The following is a 21,088-nucleotide window of genomic DNA, read 5'->3' on the forward strand; positions in this document are numbered from 1 at the left end:
TGTGAGGCTGTAAGACTACAAATCCCAAGTAGGGTGTCTTTCCTAAACTACAAATTGTTTGTTAAAACTGTTTACCCCTATTTGGCACAAAAAATAAAGCACTAGGCTCCCACGAGACACATATAACTTAAAGAAAATGCCCTAAACGCTGTTATTTAACCGCGCTGTCAGTGTGTCAGGATGATGTCATATGTACATGCAGTGCGATGTGCTGCCCGATTCTGGTCTGAGATTGTTACAGAAGCCATGCGCCATGCCACCGCCGCTCGGTCACTGAGCTGTGGGCAGGGCGGCAGGGTGGCAGGGCATGGTGGCTCTCATCGCGCCTTCTTTCTGTTTACAGACTTTTCTGAGCTGACACTCAACGGCAGCCTGGAGGAGAGGGCGCCCTTCGCCAGCATGGCCACCTGCAGCCAGGTGCACTTCAAGTAGCGCGCGCTCAGGGCCCTCGCCAAGGTATCCTGCGCACTTTCTGTCTCCAGCTGCACTGTGATGCGTTACCTTCCGTGGGCATTGTAGATGAGGACAGGAGGCTTACCCAGTGTTACCAAGCAGGAGAAGTCATGAACTGGCTAACTTGTTTTGGCCAATTAAATCCTAAAAGCAGGGAAATACAAATTTTAAAAATGTTTATTTAGGAGGCAGAGAAAAAGGCAGGAGGAGTGGAGAGGGTCACTCCCGCAAGTACCCAGGTCTCCCACGTGGGTGGCAGGAACCCAGCCATCTGAGGCATTGCCGCTGCCTCCCAGGGTGTGCGTTATCGGGAGGTGGAGGCAGGAGCTGGACTTCTCAGCACTGGGTTGTGTCCCAGCTGCTTCCCTTTCCATCCAGCCCCTTGCTGAGGTGCCTGGGAAAAAGATGGCCCAGGTGCTTGACCATGGGGATCAAGCTCAGGTGCTGCAGTGTGGGTGCCTCCATCCCAGCCAGTGCGGTTTCAGCTGCGAGGCCAACCACCTGTCCCCGACCCCCAGTTTTTTTGAGTCATAATGTCTCTGCATTTTACACCTGTATAAGCATTGTTCAAAAACTTCACAGGAAATACACATTAAGAAAACTATTTGTAAGTTTTTAAAAATTGCACCAAAATAAACATCTTGTAATTTCATTTTTGAAATGCCCTCCTATTTGTGGTAGAAGGAGCAGACTCCTGACATACCAACTTAACATTGAAGGCAAAATTGTTAAAAAGTTTTACCCCAGCCCAGAGAAACTGTGATTTGTGGTATTATTTTCATGGATTCTTTCAGTTAACACTATTTTCTACTGTGTTCCAGAAACAAAGATAAATAGAAAAAAATTAAAATTATTTGTCATTTTGTCCACAAATAAATGGAGATCAGTTAATTCCACCTTTTGGCAGAGCTGAAGTGTTCTCTAGGCCAGCGACTCCCCTGTCAGTGTGAAGAGTGAACCGCATTTGGCCTCCAGAGCATCTCAGACGGGAGCCCGTGCGCACGTTGTCCTGGTGAGCGTCGGCCCTGTGCATCTGCATCGGACAGCGCTGGGCTGGCGGACTGCTACAGTGACATGTTGGATGCATTCGAGATGTTTTAAAAAATCAGCCGACCAAATGGTTTGTATGCAGCGGTCCCGCTTTTGTAAAATGAAAACGCGCGCCGAGTAGCAAAGTAGTCATGCCGACTTTGGGAGAGCTGACATTAACAAGTGGTTTTTATTTGACTTATGCTTCAGTTTTCTCATGTGTAGGTCCCAGCACAAAAGTTAGGGGGTGGGGGTAATTACCGACAAGCCGGGAGGCAGCGAGCCGCGGGGGTCCGTGGCCCTGCGGCCCCTCTCAGCTCCGCCTGCTCAGCAGCAGCAGCAGCAGCACGGCCGCGATGAGCACGCAGAGCGCGCACACCGTGGGCACCACGATCTCCGTCACCAGCTGCATGTGGCTCAGCAAGGGCTCTGCAACGCGACAGCCAGCCGCACCGTCAGCCCCAGCGCAGAGCTCCGGCCAGTCGGCTTAGCTGTGAGGCAGAGGCCTGGGGGAGGGCAGCACCCTGTCGTCTAGTTACTCTCTCTCATGTGCACTGAAGGAGTGAAAGCTTTGTAAAACCTTTCAGAAGAGACGGGCTGAGTGGCATCGTGTGAGCCCCGCCCATCCCCCCGTGCATTAATCTCAGGATCCACGGCAGGCCTCATGGCTCTCTCAGCTCTGCTGGAGAGGTGGGCGAAGGAAAACTCCCTAGAGGCCCAGAGGCCGCCATGTGTCCTGAGAGGGGGGCGAGTGTCGGTGTTGACAGTTTGATAATTTTTTGCGAGCCAAGTGACCAGCATATTGTGTGTGCAGAGTGGGGTGACAAGGCAGAGCCGCCTGGCTGTTCAGGTGTGTGGGGTGGTGCGCACTGGCTGGTAGAGCTCACGGGCGGGAGGACTGGGTCGAGCGCATTCCCCATGTGACAGCACAGCGAAGACGAGCTTGTTAGCCAGGAGGTGTCCTTCTGACTGCCCCGTGTCTCTCCCTTTTACATCCCATGGCATGAGAAATGATGCCTTCTGGAAGGCGAGGCTCCTTGTTTTTTGTTCATTGTTGTATCTCCATGGCTTAAATACCCCCTTCCCTAATTGTGAGTGCTTAATAAAATTACTTGCTCAATGAGCAAATCTAAATTCTGGAGTGTTTCATTGCATTTGGTGTAAGGGCTGACTTCCCTCCTTCCACTAGAACAAGAGCCAGGGTGGATAAGTACTTCTCTCCTGGTAGGTTTTCATATTTAAAATGCTTATGGAACATGAATCTGAATCACTTCAGAGTGAAGAAACATTGAGCTGTCAGTGGTTTGGAAGGTTCACTTCAGATGGCTGTCGCTGATGTGTTCGGAACGTCACGCCGAGTGTGACGACTCCCTGCCCGAGGACAGACGCGAACGCACTCACCTGCGGCGAGCATCTGGTTGTCGATGGAGCACATGTCCAGGGCTTCGTGGTGCCAGCGGTCCACCTAATGGAAACCCCGCAGATGAGCAGTGCGGTCGCACACTAGTTTATCTGAAATTCCTTTTGGAGTAAGTGCGGGGTACAGGTACACACTTTACCTATCTGCCTGTGCTTTAAGTGTTAATATGCACCCCCATGTGCATGGTAGCGGGGGAGTCTGAGCAGAGGAATATCCCTCCGGTCCAGGGCTGTGTGCGTGCCCGACAGCTTCCAGTTGCTGCCTCTGTGGTGGGCTCACCTTAACATTTTGGTGAACAAGTTTATTTTCAAAATCTTCAATAATTACTTTTGGGGATGGCACCGTGGCACAGTGGGTTAAAGCAATGGCCTGCAGTGCCAGCATGCCATGTGGGCACTGGTTCAAATCCCAGCTGCTGCACTTCCAATCTAGCTCCCTGCTGATGCACCTGGGAAAGCAGCAGAGACTGGCCCAAGTGCTTGGATCCTTGCACCCTTGTGGGAGACCCGGATGAGGCTGCTGGCTTCAGCCTGGCCCTGCCCTAGCCATTGCAGCCATTTGGGGAGTGAACCAGCAGATGGAAGAAACCCTTCTTTCTCTAACTGCTTTTCAAATAAATACTTTCTAAAATACTCATATGAAAGCACTCTATAGTTTATATTCCCTGCCAATAGGTGTGGCAACAGAGCTGAGAAGTTTTTATGTTACTGAAAACAGGTTTAAAGGATTAGTAAGCTTGATTATTTTAACTTCATTGTGGAGCAGTGCATCTGTAGGGCTCCACTGGTGGGTAAAGAAAATGCCATGGTCATTACACAGTCACTTTACTTAGCCTTTTATACATATGCTGAAGAGTGACCAGCAGCTGTTTGTCAAAAGACACAACATTGTGACATAGCAGGTGTATGCGACGCCAGCTTCCCATCTGGGTGCACCAGTTCATGTCCCGCCTACTCCACTTGTGATCCAACTCCCTGCTAATGCACCTGGGAAAGCAGTGGAAGATGACTTCCACCCATGGGTCCCTGCTAGCCATGTGGGAGACTCAGATGAAGCGCCTGGCTTTGGCCTGGCTGAGCCCTGGCCAAAGCAGCCATCTGGGGCGTGAACCAGTGAATGGAAGATCTCCGTCTCCCCGTCTAACTCTGACTTTCAAATAAACAAATATTAAAAGGGGTGGGCGGGCAGCACCAGCATCCCATATGGGCTCTCGTTCAAGCCCTGGCTGCTCCACTTCTGATCCAGCTCTCTGCTGTGGCCCGGGAGGGCAGTGGAGGATGGCCCAAGTGCTTGAGCCTCTGCACCTGCGTGGAAAACCAAGAAGAAGCTCCTGGCTTTGGCTTGGCCCGGCCCTGGCCATTGCTACCCTTTGGAAAGTGAACCAGAGGATGGAAGGTCTCTGTCTCTAATTCTGCCCTTCAGATAGATGAAAAACAGAGACAACGTTGAGAGTACCGGTCAATTGTCTTGATTTTGCCCTGTCATAACCTAAAGCAGGCGGGGCCCTGGTGTAAGTTCTAGTCACACCCTTAGTGTGTTAAGGGTGGCATTTTAAGGTGCGTTTTCTCCACGCTAAATAAATGAGCAAACAGGGAAGTCGGGAGAGACAGGGCTGTGCTGTACCCCCTGCCTCTCAGAGACGGCTTCGCCCCGCTGTGCACCCCTGCTGCTGTCAAATCCAGGACACAGGACTTGGCGAAGTAGCCTCACCTCTCTCGGACTGGGAAACCCATTGGCAGCGATGATTTTCTTGTAATAGCGCATGGAGGCCTTTGGGTGGCGAGGCCTATTTCTGTCAATGAATCTGACGTAGTATAATCCGTATCGGTCCGAGTAGCCTTTGTCCCACTCAAACTTATCCAACAGAGACCAGGCGGTGTACCCTCTGATGTTAGCACCGTCCTTCACAGCTGCAAAGACATTGTATTCTGTTTCAGTCCTTTACAAAGCACGATATTAAAACGCCTAAAGAAACGTCAAAGCAAATTTTGGTTGATCACGAGTGTGATCGGATCGCACGGGGTCAGCAGACACAGTGGAGCAGACAGCCTTAGTCCCCTCTCACCTTTCAGCATCTCATTTATGTATCCCTTGAGGTAGTGGATTCTCCACTCATCACACAGCTGACTGCAGGGCACTCTTTGGGGCGCCCCGTTCTCGGTCACATAGATGGGAGGATCGCCATACTGTGTCTGAAAGGGAGGCACACAGCGGGCTCTCAACTGCTGACTTCCGGTGGGCACTGGCACAGAGGCTCCTACAGGGACACACGCGCAAGCCGCCACCGCGTCCAGCTGTGTTCACTTGGTACCTGCCAGTTCAGACGTTCCCTTAGGGACGAGTGGACCCGAGGCAAAACCATACAAAGAACCCATTTCTCAGTGGTTCCCGCATGTCCCATCTCGGGTGAGCAGGGCAGCAGAACAGCTAACGGGTAGAATTTCAGCTACGGGGCCAGCACTGTGGTGCCAGTGTCCCGCGTGGGAGCACCAGCTGGGGTCCCAGCCGTTCTGCTTCCGATCCGGCTCCCTGCACACCCCACTAATGGGCCTGGGAAAGCAAGGCTTGGGTCCTTGCACTTGGGAGACCCGGATGGAGTTCCCGGCTCCTGATTTTGGCCTGGCCCAGCCCCGGCAATTGTAGCCAATTGGAGAGTGGACCAGCAGATTGGAAATCTACCCCTCTGCCTTTAAAACAGATAGATTTTTAAGTAGCTAAGGACATACACAGAAGCATTTCATTGGATGGCACATTGGGGAGCCTGAGAGTTGGAACTGTTTGTTCTCTCTGATCAGCTTTCAGATAGGCACCTGAGCTTAAGCCTGGAGAGCGGCAGCTCCGGCCTCGATGTCCACGACCCGGCTCCACGGAATAATCACCTGAGCAAAGTGGAGGAGCCTCCTGAACCCCCAGGGCACCGAGCGGAGCCACTGGGGCCCCAGATCCGGCCAGTCCGGGTCGGCCAGCTCCACGACGTCCCGGTCATTCTGGTAGCTGGGTCCCTGGCGGGGGGCGTAGCTCCTGTCCGTGACGTACCGAGTTGTGAAGTGACCCAAGCCCAGGAAATCCGAGGTGCCCTTAACGTAGCTCTTCTCCTGCAGTGAGAACGCCGGCAGCCTGGATGCCTCGAGGCCCTGCTCCACGCTCTTCCTTCCTGTAGAGAGGGACAGAGACGTTATCGGGGCCGACTGTCACACGTGGTGACGCTGGCGTGTCGACACGAGGGCGGGCGCTCAGCAAACACAACCTCAGGCTGGCAGAATTTTGGATGCTATTAAAAAAATGCCAGAGTCCGTATCGCTTAAAAGTAGTATGTTCACAGCACATGGCGTGTGGACAACCAAGCTGGCAGGGGGCCGGGAGGCCGGGGTGGGAAGGGGGTGACAGGAGCACGTCCACACTGTGTTGCTCAGACCTCTGTCCGAGGCAGGCTCCTCTCAGAACTGCAGAAGCGTATGTGTTTTCACCGACCAATTCCTGATTTTTCTTTTGTTAATTTGAGGAGCAGCAGGAGAGAAAGCTCCCATCTGCTGGTTTACTCCCTAAATACCTGCAGTGGCCAGGGCCGCGGCCGGGAGCCAAGAACTCCATCCAGGTCTCCCATGTGGGTGGCAGGGACCCAAGGGCTTGAGCCATCACCCACGGCCTGCCAGGGTGGAACCCAGAGCCTGATCTCAAAGCCAACTCTAACACGGGCATCGGCATCGTCACCAGCGCCCTAAGCACCACATGAACGCTGCCTCCCGGATCCACTTATCCCTGCTTACTGACACCGTGGAAGTGTGGGGATGATGTCTGTTGAGTAGCCAAGGGGTTTTTTAAGAAAAAGATTTATCTATTTGAAAGGTAGAGTGACAGAGAGAAAAGCTAAGACAGAGAGAGGGAGAGAGACAGAGAAAATCTTCCATCCTCTGGTTTACTTCCCAAATGGCCACAATGGCTGGAGCTGGGAAGCCAGGAGCTTCTTCCAGGTCTCCCACGTGGGTGCAGGGGCCCAAGGGCTTGAGCCTCCTGCTGCTGCTTCCCCAGGTGCATAGCAGAGCGCTGGATCAGAAGTGGAGTAGCCGTGTGTCAAACCAGCGCTTATATGGGATGCTGGCGTCACAGGCGGCAGCTTTACCCATCACACCACAGTGCCAGCCCCAGATTTTTTTTTTTTAACGATTTTATTGGGGCCGGCACTGTGGTACTAGGTTAAGCCTCTGCCTGCAGCACCGGCATCCTATATGGGTGCTGGTTCAAGTCCCAGCTGCTCTTGCGATCCAGCTCTCTGCTGATGGCTGCTCCACATCTGATCCAGCTCTCTGCTAGCGCACCTGGGAAAGCAGTAGAAGATGGCTCAAGTCCTTGGGCCCCTGCACCCATGTGGGAGACCCAGAAGATGCTCCTGGCTCCTGGCTTTGGATCAGCCCAGCTCTGGCCGTTGCGGCTGTTTGAGGAGTAAACCAGAGGATGGAAGATCTTTCTGTCTCTTCCTCTATAAGTCTGTAAGTTTACCTCTCAAATAAATATTTACCCCAAAAAAAGTTTATGTATTTGAAAGGCAGAATGACAGGGAGCAACAGAGAAGATCTGCCATCCACTGGTTCACTCCCCAAATGGCTGCAATGGCAGAGGCTGGGCCAGACTACAGGCAGAATCCAGGAACGTCCCCCTGGTCTCCCACGTGGGTGGTAGGGACCCAAGCACGTGGGCCATCTTCCACTGCTTTCCCAGGTGCTTTAGCGGGAAGCTGGATCAGAAGTGGAGCAGCGAAGTCTCAAGTGGGGATCTGATATGAGAATCCAACATTGCAACCAGTGGCTTCCTCCACTGCACCACAACGCCAGCCCCACGTAGCCAAAGAACAGAACAACCCAGATGTCTGGCTGTGGGGGCTGGTTATCAGTGATGGAATCTAAGTCAGTACAGCTCCGTGCAGCCACTGGAAGAAGGTAAACCCAACGTGGGCTGCCAAGATGCGTGTCTGGTGAGGAAAGACGTAGATGCACGTGGTGAGGGCAGGCGCTGACCCGGCGGCAATGACCTTACTCACGGAGGCACAGTCCCTCCCTGGAGGTGGACTTCCTTCGGGGGGCAGGGGTGCTTCGACTTCGCTTTATACTTTTTGGTGCTAATAAATGAATTCAACAATATACCCTTGTATATATGCCCTTGCCAAAAGTTTTCAGTAAATGAACACAAAAAAAGAAACTCCTTGGGGGCTGGCATTGAGCTTATTGGTTAAAACGCTGATCCGGACACCCGTGTCCCCTATCAGAGCACCTGGGTTCAGAACTGGGCTCCAGATTCCGCCAGCGCAGACCCTGGGAGGCAGCAGTGCCACCTGCAGTCGCCAAAGCCCCGCCACCCACGTGGGAGTCCCAGATATCCCGAGCTCTCGGCTCATGCCCAGCCCAATCCTGGGAATATGAGAGGTGGACCGGGGATGCAAGCATGCGTGCTCATGAGCATGCTCTCACTGTCTCTGCCCCAAATCAAGGGTTTTTTAATAAATTTATTTATTTACTTGAGAGGCAGAATTAAAGACAGAGGGAGAGACACAGAGACAGAGAGACAGAGACAGAGAGAGAGAGAACTTCTATCCGCTGGTTCACTCCCCATCATAATGGCTAGAGCTGGACCAATCTGAAGCCAGGAGCCAAGAAGCTTCTGGGTCTCCCACGCGGGTGCAGGGGCCCAAGCACTTGGGCATCTTCCACTGCTTTCCCAGGCCATTGCAGAGAGCTGGATTGGAAGTGGAGCAGCGAGACACAAACTGGCGCCCATATGGGACACTGGTGTCAGAGGAGGCAGTTTTACCTGCTACGCCTCAATGCTGGCTCCAGTAATGGTTTTTTTGGATATGACAACAAAGACACACACAAACAATATACAGATTGGACTTTGTGAAAATTCACAAATTTTGTGCATCAAAAGACATAATTAGTGGCTGGTGTTGTGACATAGCAGGTAAAGTCACCGCCTGCAATGCTCCAATTCATGTCCTGGCTGCTCAACTTCCAATCCAGCTCCCTGCTAATGCACCCGAGAAAGCACTGGAAGATGGCCCAAGTGCTTGGGCCCCTGCACCCACGTGGGAGACCCGGAAGAAGCTCCTGGCTCCTGGCTTTTAACTGGCCCAACCCTGGCCATTGGAAGATTTCTCTATGTCTTTCTCTCTCAGTAACTCTGACCTTCAAAATGAATAAATCAATCTTTAAAAGAATCAGCAATTGGCCGGCGCCGCGGCTCACTAGGCTAATCCTCCACCTAGCGGCGCCGACACACCAGGTTCTAGTCCTGGTCGGGGCGCCGGATTCTGTCCCGGTTGCCCCTCTTCCAGGCCAGCTCTCTGCTGTGGCCCCGGGAAGGCAGTGGAGGATGGCCCAAGTGCTTGGGCCCTGCACCCCATGGGAGACCAGGATCAGTGCGGTGGCCATTGGAGAGTGAACCAACGGCAAAAAGGAAGACCTTTCTCTCTGTCTCTCTCTCTCACTATCCACTCTGCCTGTCAAAAAAAAAAAAAAAAAAAAAAAAAAAAAAAAAAAAGAATCAGCAATGAATAAAAAGCCAACCCATAGAATGGGGGGAAACTGTAAATGATATAGGGGAGAAGAGACTGAGATCCAGAATATGCAGAGAACAGCCCCCCCCCCCCCCCCCCCGCAGTAACCCAGTGCAATGCGGAGTTCCTCCAGAGAAGATGCACAGGTGGCCTACGTGAGAGGATGCCCGAGGCTCCGAAGTCGGGGAAATGCAAACGAAAACGATGGGAGACAGCACCTGGTACCCGTCAGGACGGCTGCTACCCGAAAGCCAAAACCACAACTACTGCCGAGGAAGTAGAGCAATGGGGACACTCGTGTGTCACTGGGGCGCCGTGCTACGGAAGGCAGCTCGGCAGTTCCTTAAACTGAGAATAGAATGGCCGTCCAACTCAGCACTCCCTCTGCTGGGGAGGTTGAGAGAACGCATAGCAGGGTCTCGAGGAGCCACCCTTACGCCCACGTTCATGGCAGCATTACCAAAAGCTAAAAGATGCGTGCCACTCACGTGCCCACCGACAGGTGAAGGGACAAGCAACACGTGGCCCACGCGTGCACACACAGCGAGAGGTTACCCAGCCTCAGAACGAAGGCATCCTGACCCACAGCAGTGGGACGAACCTTGAGGACGTCACGCTGGGTAAAGAACAGCCAATCGGGAAAAGACGTGTTTGTATGATTCCACGTAGGTGAGGCACTCGGTGTAGACAAAACTGTTAAAGCAGGAAGTGGGGGGAGGGGGCTGGAGGTCGGTTAATGAGCACAGAGCAAGAGTTTGCAAGACAGAGTTCTGGAGATGGATGGAGGTGATAGCCGGGCAGTCCTGGGAACACGCTACCGAATGGTACCCTTAGCAATGCTTACGGCACGGGCAGGGATGCAGCCTGGCAGTTAAGACGCCTGGTCCCACCCTGTGGTGCGGGCTCGGGTTCTGCTGGCTCCAGTCTGACGCCAGCTTCCTGCTGGCGCAGCCTCTGGGAGGCACTCAAGTGACTGGGCTGCTGCCACCCTTGCAGGAGCCCTGGGCTGTGCTCCGGCCCCCGGCTTTGGCCCAGCCCAGTCCTGGCCATCGCAGGCATGTGGGGAGTGGCACAGCGAATGGGAACTGTGTCTCTGCCTCCCAAATTTAAAAACCAGTCAAGATCGGGGCCCGCGCTGTGGCGCAGGGAGAAAGCCACCGTCTGTAGCACCAGCATCTCATGGGCACCGGTTTGAGTCCCGGCTGCCTCATTTCCGATCCAGCTCCCTGCTAACGCACCTAGGAGGGCAGCAGACGATGGTCAAGTGCTTGGGCCCCTGCACCCACGTGGGAGACCCGGGAGAAGCTCCTGGCTCCGGCCTGGCCCAGCCTGGCCCGTTGTAGCCATCTGGGGAGTGAAGCAGCAGGAACATCTCTCCCTCTCTTTGGCTCTCCTTCTTTTTTTTTTTTTTTTTTTTTGACAGGCAGAGTGGCCAGTGAGAGAGAGAGACAGAGAGAAAGGTCTTCCTTTGCCGTTGGTTCACCCTCCAATGGCCGCCGCTGCAGCCGGCGCACCGCGCTGATCCGATGGCAGGAGCCAGAATCCAGGTGCTTTTCCTGGTCTCCCATGGGGTGCAGGGCCCAAGCACTTGGGCCATCCTCCACTGCACTCCCTGGCCATAGCAGAGAGCTGGCCTGGAAGAGGGGCAACCGGGACAGAATCCGGCGCCCCGACTGGGACTAGAACCCGGTGTGCCGGCGCCGCAAGGTGGAGGATTAGCCTATTGAGCCACGGCGCCGGCATCTTTGGCTCTCCTTCTAACTCTGCCTTTCAAATAAATAAGTAAATAGATAGATAAATAGATAAATAAATATTTTTTTAAAAAGGTGAAGATGTAAAGATTTTACCACAGTTTTAAAAAATGGGGTGCCGGTTGAGCCTTGGCTGCTCGGCTTCTGATTGAATTCCCTGTTGATGGCCTGGGAAAGCAGTAGAAGATGGCCCAAGTGCTTGGGCCCCTGCACCCACGTGGGAGACCTGGAAGAAGCTCCTGGCTCCTGGCTTTGGCCTGGCTCAGCCCTGGCTGTTGTGGCTATTTAAGGAGTGAACGAGCAGCTGAAGATTCTCTCACTCTGCCTTTCAGTTACAGTGAATAAATCTTTTTTAAAAATGGGGGACAAATTGGCAGGGGGAAATGTGGATCTGTTCCCGTTTTCTGCTGTTAAGTGTTTATGTGTAAGGACACGATGCCCGGAGCTATAGCAGTCACTTTGTGGCCAGGGTGAGTGGCCGACAGGCTAACACATGAGGTCTGAGTGGAAAGACAGACTGAGCCTGCTTCCTGAGGACGTCCTGGGGGCTGGCACTGCGGCGCGGGCTTCAGCGACACCAGCAGCCCACGTCGGAAAGCCGGTTCGAGTCCCGGCTATTCGACCTCTGATCCAGCGCCCGCTAAAGCACCTGGGAAGGCCGTGGAGGATGGCCCCAGTGCTTGGGGCCCTGCCACTCATGTGGGAGACTCGGATGGTGTTCCAGGTTCCTGGCTGCAGCCTGGGCCATTGCAGCCACTGGGGAGTGATCCAGCAGACAGAAGATCTCTGTGTCACTTTGCTTTATAGATAGACAGACAGACAGACAGATCTTAAAATAAAAAAGGACAGCCCTGAAGGTTGGGTTCTTTCCAAGCCACTTCCGGTGCCGTTTCTGTTAGGGCGGCACCCAGACTCCGAAGGCCCCGAGCGCTCTCCCAGGCTCTGTGGAAACCACGCTTGGAAAGTTCTAGGGTCCTTCAGCATTGGTGAGGAAATGGAATGAAAAACAGGTATCTTTTGGGACGGAAGAGTTCTGACATCCATGTGCTGTTTTTCCCACAATAAGCCTTTTCCATAGACTTCCTGGAGACCCCTGAACGGCCCCCTCCTCCCCGCCGTGACAACGGCGCAGAACAGGCGAGGACGGCGGAGCACAAGAGGGGGCAGCTCGAGGAGTCGCCCAGGTTTGTCCCCTGAGTTCTGCAATCCTCAATCTCCAGGGCCAGGGACTTGCGCGGGTCTCCCCTGCCTCTGTCTCCAAAGAACCAGTTCCCGGTTCTCTGGGTGCTGACCGAGCCCTCGAGCCCCGCCCCCCAGGCCCGGAGCCGAGAAACACAGCGCGGCTCGCTCACCTATGCGGTCCTTCATGACCTGGGGGTAGTCGCCCGCATAGATGGGGTTGGCAAACCAGCCCAGGCAGAACTGCAGGTATCTCTCGGCAGCCTCGACGTCCTTGGGGTCGCTGACGTCCACGGGCTCCCCCCAGTCACAGTTCAACGAAATCCCCACCAGACCTTGCAAGACGACAGAGAGAGGGGGCGTAGAGGCAGGTGTGATCGCGCCTCCGTGGGCACCGCGTGCTCCCTGCACGCGGGGGTGGGGGGGCACCATGACTCACCTCGCTGCCTGCCCCGCCACGTGTCGTTGTAAGAGTGCCAGACGTGGGCATGAGCCTGCGGGAGGGAGCAGATCACCACGGTGACTGACAGGTCCACTTCCCCGCCCCTTCCAAGGGGCTGGGGCAGGGAGAAGTCCCATGCCCTCCTTCCTGGCCCCAGGGGCCCAGCCTCCAACCCAGGGTTTTCCTAAGCCCAGCCTGACCCTCGCCATCCAGTCTCCCTGCCTCTGACCTCTGGAGGCGCCCTCGGCCCTCATCCCAGGAGGAAGCTTGGCCCACCTCCAGCACAAACCACTGTGTCCTCATTTCTTGCTCTAAGCTTTTGCTACAGTTTCTTGTTTTTCTTCCTGCTTGTAGCAACTGGACAGGGTGCTCAGGAAGGTAGGAAAATGCCATCAGGGACCTGGTTTCAACACTTCTGGAGCTTGGGAGGCATCAACCTAGAAAAACCAAGTCTGCAGGCTGCAGGAGGGGTGGCCACTACCCACTGAGGACCGCCTCCCCATCCCCCCACCCCCCGCCCCAGTCTGCTCTCCCTACACTTCCTTCCTGCCAGCTAGCGACGACCGGACAGACACAAGGAAGCCTGGGCCGTCCCAGTGAGTGGAACACCTCGGAGCGCTGCCGGGATCCCGCCTGCTTGGCTCAGACCTGTACGGACAAGGCCTGGAAAGTGTGCGTTATTACAGAGGTCTTCAGAGCCTTCTTCTTTTTAAAATTTATTTTATTCATTTGAAAGATGGTTACAGAGAGAGGTAGAGACAGTGACAGAAAGGTCTTCCATCCACCGGTTCACTCCCCAGATGACCCCAGTGGCCAGAGCTGAGCCAATCTGAAGCTAGGAGACAAGAGCTTCTGGGTCTCCCATGTGCGTGCAGGGGCCCAAGCATGTGGGCCTCCTCCCCTGCTTTCCCAGGCCACAGCAGGAAGCTGGATCAGGAGCAGAAGCAGCTGGGATAGCAGCAGAAGATGGCCCAAGTCCTTGGGCCCCTGCGCCCACGTGGGAGACCTGCAAGAAGCTCCTGGCTTCGGATCGGCGCAGCTCCGGCTGTTGCAGCCAACTGGGGAGTGAACCAGAGGACGGAAGACCCTCCCCGCCCCGCCTCTCCTTCTCTCTATGTGTAACTGACTTTCAAATAAATAAATAAATCTTAAAAAAAAAAAAAAAGAAAAAGAAAAAAGAAAAAAGAAACCATAACCCGGAGCCGGTGCTGTGGCATAGTGGGTAAAGCCGCCGCTTGCAGTGCTGGCATCCCATATGGGTGCCTGTTCAAGTCCTGGCTTCTCCACTTCCAATCCAGCTCTCTGCTATGGCCTGGGCAAGCAGTAGAAGATGGCCCAAGTCCTTGGGCCCCTGCACCCTCATAGGAAACCCAGAAGAAGCTCCTGGCTTCAGATGGGCCCAGCTGTGGCCGTTGTGTCCATTTGGGGAGTGAACCAGCAGACCGAAGACCAGTCTCTCTCTCTTTCTCTCTCTCTGCCCCTCTAACTCTTTCAAATAATAAATAAATCTTAAAAAAAAAAAGAAAAGAAACCATAAGAATGAGAAGGGTCTCCCCCTATTGTGAGTCTGAGGGCCCGGGGTGTCACCCAGCGGCCCCCTGCTTTCCAGCTGGGACGGGCTGCCTGCCCACCTCTGCCAGGCGTCCCTCAGGGCCAGTCCACACCCCCACTGCCGAGTCACGCTCACCTGTGTCCACACATGGCCTGCTGCGTGGCCCAGCTTCAGCCACCTCCAGCACCCGCTCTGAGGCTCGCCTTTCCTCCCCCGACCCCCCGACCTGCCCTGCAGCTCCTCCAGGTAGAGGAGGAGGGGCCATGCCTGCCCTGCCTTTTTTTTTAAGGTTCCCTTTACTTATCTGAAAGGCAGAGTTACAGTGACAAAAGAGACAGAGAGGGAGAAAGAAATCTTCCAGCCACTGGTTCACTCCCCAAATGCCCCCAACAGCCAGGACTGGGCCAAGCTAAAGCCAGAAGCCAGGAACTCCATCCAGCTCTCTCATGTGGGTAGCAGGGGCCCAAACACTTGGGTCACCCCCCACTGTTCTGCCAGGTGCATTAGCAGGGAGCTGGAATGGAAGCAGAGCAGCCAGGACTCGAACCAGCACTCACGTGGGATGCCAGTGTCACAGGCAGTGACTTAACCTGATGCACAGGCTGCCCCCCCCCCCCCGCCCCCGGCCTGCTCTCTACTGCGGCTCCCAAACAACGCACTTGTCTGAACTCCTCCCCGCAGCCTGGGGCCTGGGAGCCCTACGCTGTCAGATGAGCATGTCTAACCCTCACCGCAGCCCTCCTGGGCTCTGTCTGGTTCCCTCCTTCAACTCAGCCATTGAAGACTTGAGCCCTTAGCTCACGGTCACACCTGCGGTCAGCACTCCTCACAGGACAGTCTGGATCTCCGGTGACACATTTCTCTCTCTCTCTCTCTCTCTTTTTTTTTTTTTTTTTGACAGGCAGAGTGGACAGTAAGAGAGAGAGACAGAGAGAAAGGTCTTCCTTTTCTGTTGGTTCACCCTCCAATGGCCGCCGTGGCCGGTGCACCGTGCTGATCCGAAGCTAGGAGCCAGGTGCTTCTCCTGGTCTCCCATGGGGTGCAGGGTCCAAGCACTTGGGCCATCCTCCACTGCACTCCCTGGCAACAGCAGAGAGCTGGCCTGGAAGAGGAGCAACCGGGACAGAATCCGGCGCCCCAACCGGGCCTAGAACCTGGGGTGCCGGCGCTGCAAGGTGGAGGATTAGCCTAGTGAGCCGCAGCGCCGGCCTCTGGTGACACATTTCTACCCATACAGGTGCCGTCCCCTTGGATGGTGATGCTTCGTGGCCACCAGCAGGTCTCAGGCTCCGAGTCCAGAAGAACACCGCCCCCAGGCTATCCCCACAGCATGGGAGGCAGAGGACCGAGCTCAGGCCCAGAGTCCGGGGCAGGCTGAGCTGGCACCGGCGGCCACCCCTCCCCCTGGAGCACAGCATCCATCTCACCTTAATGATGTGGTGTGCAGCCTTGTACAGGCCGGTCCCGGGCAGCCTCAGGCCCGGCGCGTGGAGGCCCGTCTCGTAGCCTTTCTCCACCATGGCCTACAGGAACGGGAGCCACAAGTGTCAGGGAGCCACCTGGTGCTGCAAGGGGCTGCTCTTGCCGGCAGAGGGCCCCAGCTCACCCGAGGGTCGCTGAAAGTGATCCAGTGTTTCACGCGGTCCCCAAAGACAGCGAAGCACAGGTCGGCGTAGTCCCGAAAGTAGGTGGCCATGCTCGCGTTCTGCCACCCGCCGTATTTCACCTGGAGCAGCTGCCACGGAGAGAGGAAAGCAGGTGCCCAAGGAGGCCCTCTGAACCCCACTGGCCAAACGTGTGGGAGAAACAGGGGTGCTCACAGCACAGCGGGTGCTCAGGGGAGCAAAAGGGACAAGGTCACGGGCACGAAGGCTTGAGAGCAGTGGCAGCGATGAACCGAGATGCGATGGTAACGTGTGGCCAGTAACTTAAGCCATGGACTTACACACGCGAGGAAGGGAGCCCAGGACGTCTGGGACTCTGGCGCCTAGGAGGAACTTGAGGTGCTGGCGGAGGAGGGGGTGTTGTGAGGGAAAAGCACCCTGAACACCCGCGAGCTCCCAGGAGGGCTTTGAGGGCTGTGCTGCTGGCAGACACCCCCCAGGAGCCTCTGTGTAAGGTGGGGCCGCTTTCTCCAGCAAGGGCGCTCTCCCACCCCCACCCTCACCCTCCCTGCCCATGGTGGGAGAATCTCCCAAGATTCATCATTCCTTTGAGTGCACCTAGTGCTCCCCTTGGGACTGCGGGCTATACAAGGGGCCCATCGGTGCGAGTGTTTGGCCAAGGCAGGCCCAGAGGCTGGCTTCCAGTTCATCTCCCTAAAGCCTTCTCTGCCCCCCTCCCCCAGCTTCCCACAGGATCAACCCCAATTCCCAGTCACCTTTGAGGCCCTCCAGGTCTGGCCCCGAGTTCTTCTTCCAGTCCTGAGCCTTCCTCTGCTGCTCCTGCTCCCTGAGGTCCACCCCACCCCCAGTGCCCCTGCCTCCGGGCCCTGCTCCCTGCAACCGGAGCACCTTCTCCTCCCGCCTGATCCTTTAGAGCGCTGGTGGGCCGCACCTGCTCCCCAGCGCCTCCCGGAAGCCACGCCTCCATCCCGAGTGCCCTCCACCTCACAGCACCCAGAGCCAGGATCACAGCCTCATCAAGGGAATGCAGAACTCGGACAGCGACACCTCCCCGTCACCTTCTACAGTCCACTGAGGCCTCACGGGCAATGCTGGGGGGCAGGGATCATAAGGGAGCGCGTGGTTCTGGCTCCAAGTGGAGACAAAAGGTTAAAACTTGTTCATTACGCCACGTCACCAAGCCCTGGCCTGAGAATCCTTCCCCTGCAGTTTTCGGATCTGTTGTTTTGATGTCAAGTGTGCTGGGAGACGTGAGGATTCGAGCTGTCCGCTCACTACACACATCCGTTCAGCCGGTTTGCCCTCCGTGCCGCCAGCCAGCGCAGTGGCTTGAACGTCTCCGACCCCTCAAGTTCAGGTTGACTGCAGAATCCCCAGTGCCGTCCTGCGTCACCAGGGTCCCGCCCTCCTGAATGGGATTTGGAGTCTGTCCCTTGGCCCTTCGCCTTCTCCCACGTGAGGACACAGCCTCCCTCCCTGCAGCATGCAGTGGTCAAAGCAGCATCTTGGAAACAGACGCCAGACCCTCACGGGACGCCAAACCGGCCGGCACCTTGATCTCCGACTTTGCGGCCCCCAGAACTGTGAGAACACACGCCTACCCCATCAGCTCCCCGGGTGGCAGGATTCTGCTACAGCAGCACAAATGGACGGAGGCAGGAAGACGTGCTCAGGGATCCTACCACCCTGAGCCAGAGTCCAGGGCCCAGCAGGCCCAGCTGCTGCAGCCAAGCCGAGCTCCCCGGCTCTGAGGCTGCGCCAGCCCTCACCTGCGGCAAATCCCAGTGGTGCAAGGTCACGATCGGGGTGATGTCACTCCTCAGCAGGGCATCGATGAGCTCGCTGTAGAATCTGATGCCCTTCTCATTCACCTGCTCAGCTGCGGGTGACACAAGCGGACGTGATGAGAAGGGACCGTGGCCTTGACCCTCCGGAGCCAGGCTTCCCAGGCCTGAGGGCGTCCTGCCAGCACTCCTGCTCTCAGAGGGTGGCAGAGACCTGCAGGGAGCCGAGTGACCGGCAGCACCTGGGAGAGCTGCCGCCAGCAGCCCTAGGGCTCCCGGGCCAGTCTCTCTCATCAGGACTCTGTGAAGCCCGCTCAGAGCCAACGTGGCCCACAGGGGCTGCCCCTGGGCCTGGGAGGGGCCGCCCAGGCTCACCTCGGATGCCGGTGGGCAGGAGCCGGGGCCAGGACAAGGAGAAGCGGTAGTGGCTCACATTCAGCTCCCTCAACAGCATCACGTCCTCCTGCGAAGGCAGGGACCAGGCAAACCCGGTTAGCAGGGGCCCAGTGGTCCTTAGGGTGCCAAGGCTCATGCCTGCACACATTTATTTTTGTTTTTTAAAAGACTGATTGATTTGAAAGGCAGAATTACAGAGAGGCAAAGGCAGAGAAAGATCTTCCATCGCTGGTTCATTCCCCAGGTGGCTACAATGGCCAGAGCTGAGCTGATCCAAAGCCAGGAGCTTCTTTCAGGTTTCCCACACAGGTTCAAGGGCCCAAGGACTTGAACCATCTTCTACTGCTATCACTGGCCATAGCAGAGAGCTGGATTGGAAGTGGAGCAGCCAGGACTCGAGCCAGTGCCCATGTGGGATGCCGGCACTGCAGGCAGCGGCTTTACCCAGGACGCCACAGCACCAGCCCCAGCCGGTGCATATTTCTCAGGCTCTGTCTCCTCCCTGTACCATGGGCTGATAGCACCCGCCCCATATCATGCCACAGCTATGCCAAGATTCAGGACAAATTCCGGCTATGGGGCTGCTTTGAGAACACCATCGGGGTGTTCCTGATAAACTCGGGCGAGGGGGCTGGTGTCGTGGCATAGTGGGTAAAGCCACCACCTGTGATGTCAGCATCCCATACGGGCACAGGTTCAAGTCCCAGGTGTTCTACTTCTGATCCAGCTCCCTGCCAATGCACCTGGGAAAGCAGCAGAGAATGGCCCAAGTGCTTGGGCCCCTGCACCCACGTAGGAGACCCGGAAGAAGCTCCTGACTTAAGCCTGGCTGTTGCAGCCATTTGGGGAATGAACTAGAGGATGGAAGACCTCTCTCTCTCTCTCTCTCTCTCTCTCTCTCTCTCAAACTCTGTAATTCTGCCTCTCAAGTCTTTAAAAATATATATATATAATATAAATATATAAAATATATATATATATATATATATATATATATATATAAACTCGGGTGAAGCTCCCCCAAGCAGACAACGCAGAGAAGAAAGTGGGAGCTGAGGGCCAGCCGGCGTCACTCATGCTACAGGGAGCACGAGCCACAGGAGGGCCCAGAGGACCACACCACGGGCTCGGGTAAGGCCCTGCTGGCTGCTCCAGCTGGCTGAGCACTGGGTTGACACATCCCTGGGGCTCCTCCTCCCCTCGGCTAGGGGCGCACCTGCACTCCCCACTCACCTGCACCTTGTAGTAGCTGTCGCAGGCCACGTCCGCCGTGTCATCCCCCAGCACCTTCCCTGTGCCGCTGTGTGTGAACGCGTCCCAAATGCTGGGCCCCTTCCCGTCCTGGTCCCAGGCGCCCTCCGTCTGGTAAGCGGAGCTGCCCACACCCCAGGAAAAGCCTGCGGTGGCGGGGGGGGCAGGGAGAGATGTGGGAAGAGCCCCCTGCTGGGCTCCGCATCACCTCCCCCACCCCAGCTCAGTCTCCCTAGGGCCAAGAGCTGGTGGGCTAGGGTGGGCAAAACTCTAACACCTTAAAAACTTGGGGGCACAATTTTAACTCTGATGAACATTTATTACCAGTATAGTTTTTCAGTAACTAAAAAAAATTTTTTGCTAGGAACTTCTTTTAGTTTAGAACATATGGAAGGATGTTTCTCCTCCTACCAGCCAGGAAGCCAACACCCCAAAGACATCAGCCAGCCAGCTGAGGTGGGCAGGCCAACAGACGGACGGACAGCGCGGCCGAGGGATGGACTTACCCGCCGGGAAGGTTCCGTAATAGAAGGTGGACTCTTGCATAGCGCCCTTCCTGGCGGCCCCCAGCAGAAGCATCCACCAAAGAGTGACAACTCGCACCGGCTTCATGGCACCCGCCCCATACCTGCAGCGAGCACACCTGAGCCGTGTAGGCCCCGCCGCCAGGCCAGGGACAAAGGCCAGGGAGGGTGGGACCCCACCCCCCCAGCAGAGGCAGAGGTTGACCCCAGGAGGAGACAAAGCCGCCCTTAGGGAGCCCTGGACTGGGCCAGGTTCCCCCCATGGCGCCCTGTCTGATGGGGGAGATCCAGACGCACCCTCTCCCCGAGACAGGTGGCCTCCATCTGTGGGAAAACCACCCCGCCCCAGGAATGCTCTAGTCTGATGGCGGAGGCAGGATGCAGCCCAGGGCCCCCGCAGCTTCTCCCACTTAAACCCAGAGGGGGTCCGGGGCCTGCGGCCTGAGTGTCCGGAGGCTTCCTTCCCTCTGGGATCCCCTCTCTGGTGCCACTTACCCAGGACTGTCCCCTGTCCCATGCGCTCCAGGACAGAGCTTTCCCGGACTGTCCCCCAGGGCCGCGCTGCCCCTGAGAGCAGCGCCCACAGTGCAGCCGAAGGCTCTGGGTGGGGGTGTGGTTCTGTGGCCTGACCCCCTACAAAGGGTTTCAATAGCCCCATGGAGGGGGGGTGGTGGTGGCAGGAATGCTGAGCTGGCCCGCGGGGCCTGAGTCAGCAGCGGGGCCTTGGCCCTGGGCCGTCCACTGAGGAGGGGGAACCCAGGCCTCCTGGGCCCAGAGTGTGCACCCTGGTGTGGGGTGCTGGGGTCTGTCTCTCTCCCGCCTCCCTGCTGCCAAAGCAAACTCACCGTAGAGGGAGAAGTCGGCTTCTCCACGGCAGCTTCCTGCACCCCCCCCCACTCGCTCAGCAGCACCGTGATGGCTGGAGCACACCCCCCCACCCCCAAAGAAGCCTTACCCTCTATCAGCCCCTCACCGCCCTCACCCCTGCCTCTGGCCCTCAGCGGAGCCCGCACGTGCCTCTCACAACTGAGCAGGCCTCCACCCTTGGTTGGTTCCTTCCCTTCCACTTGTTTCCAGGTCTCTGATGAACAGCACCTGTTCCGGGACGCCTTCCTGGCCCACCTGACCACTCCTC

The 21,088-nt window shown here is 56.3% G+C and overlaps 2 protein-coding genes across 6 annotated transcripts in view; one reads left to right on the top strand and one right to left on the bottom strand.

The window, feature by feature from the left end:
- Nucleotides 1-2,616, top strand: part of ZWILCH (zwilch kinetochore protein) — a 38,583-nt gene extending 35,967 nt beyond the window's left edge. For 2 of the 5 annotated variants that reach the window (XM_008268859.4, XM_070054398.1), the window contains 2 exons: nt 344-456; nt 1,361-1,498. In XM_008268859.4, coding sequence (XP_008267081.2) covers nt 344-432 — 89 coding nt within the window. In that variant the 3' untranslated portion in view covers nt 433-456; nt 1,361-1,498. Of the gene's footprint in view, nt 1-343 lie in introns of all 5 variants that reach the window. The other 3 variants (XM_070054397.1, XM_070054399.1, XM_070054395.1) reach the window with 2 other exon arrangements.
- Nucleotides 1,654-20,415, bottom strand: LCTL (lactase like). Its single transcript, XM_070054400.1, has 13 exons — nt 19,936-20,415; nt 19,412-19,575; nt 18,158-18,245; nt 17,768-17,877; nt 15,980-16,108; nt 15,801-15,896; nt 12,819-12,873; nt 12,553-12,714; nt 5,782-6,056; nt 4,968-5,094; nt 4,613-4,812; nt 2,884-2,947; nt 1,654-1,911 (listed from the first exon to the last, which is right to left on the bottom strand). The coding sequence occupies exons 1-13, from the start codon at nt 20,039-20,041 to the stop codon at nt 1,796-1,798; spliced, it is 1,692 nt and encodes a 563-aa protein (XP_069910501.1). The 5' UTR covers nt 20,042-20,415; the 3' UTR covers nt 1,654-1,795.
- Nucleotides 20,416-21,088: the final 673 nt, after the last annotated feature.

The sequence above is a fragment of the Oryctolagus cuniculus genome, chromosome 12, assembly GCF_964237555.1.
Source record: "Oryctolagus cuniculus chromosome 12, mOryCun1.1, whole genome shotgun sequence".
In the NCBI taxonomy this organism is placed as follows: Eukaryota; Metazoa; Chordata; class Mammalia; order Lagomorpha; family Leporidae; genus Oryctolagus; species Oryctolagus cuniculus.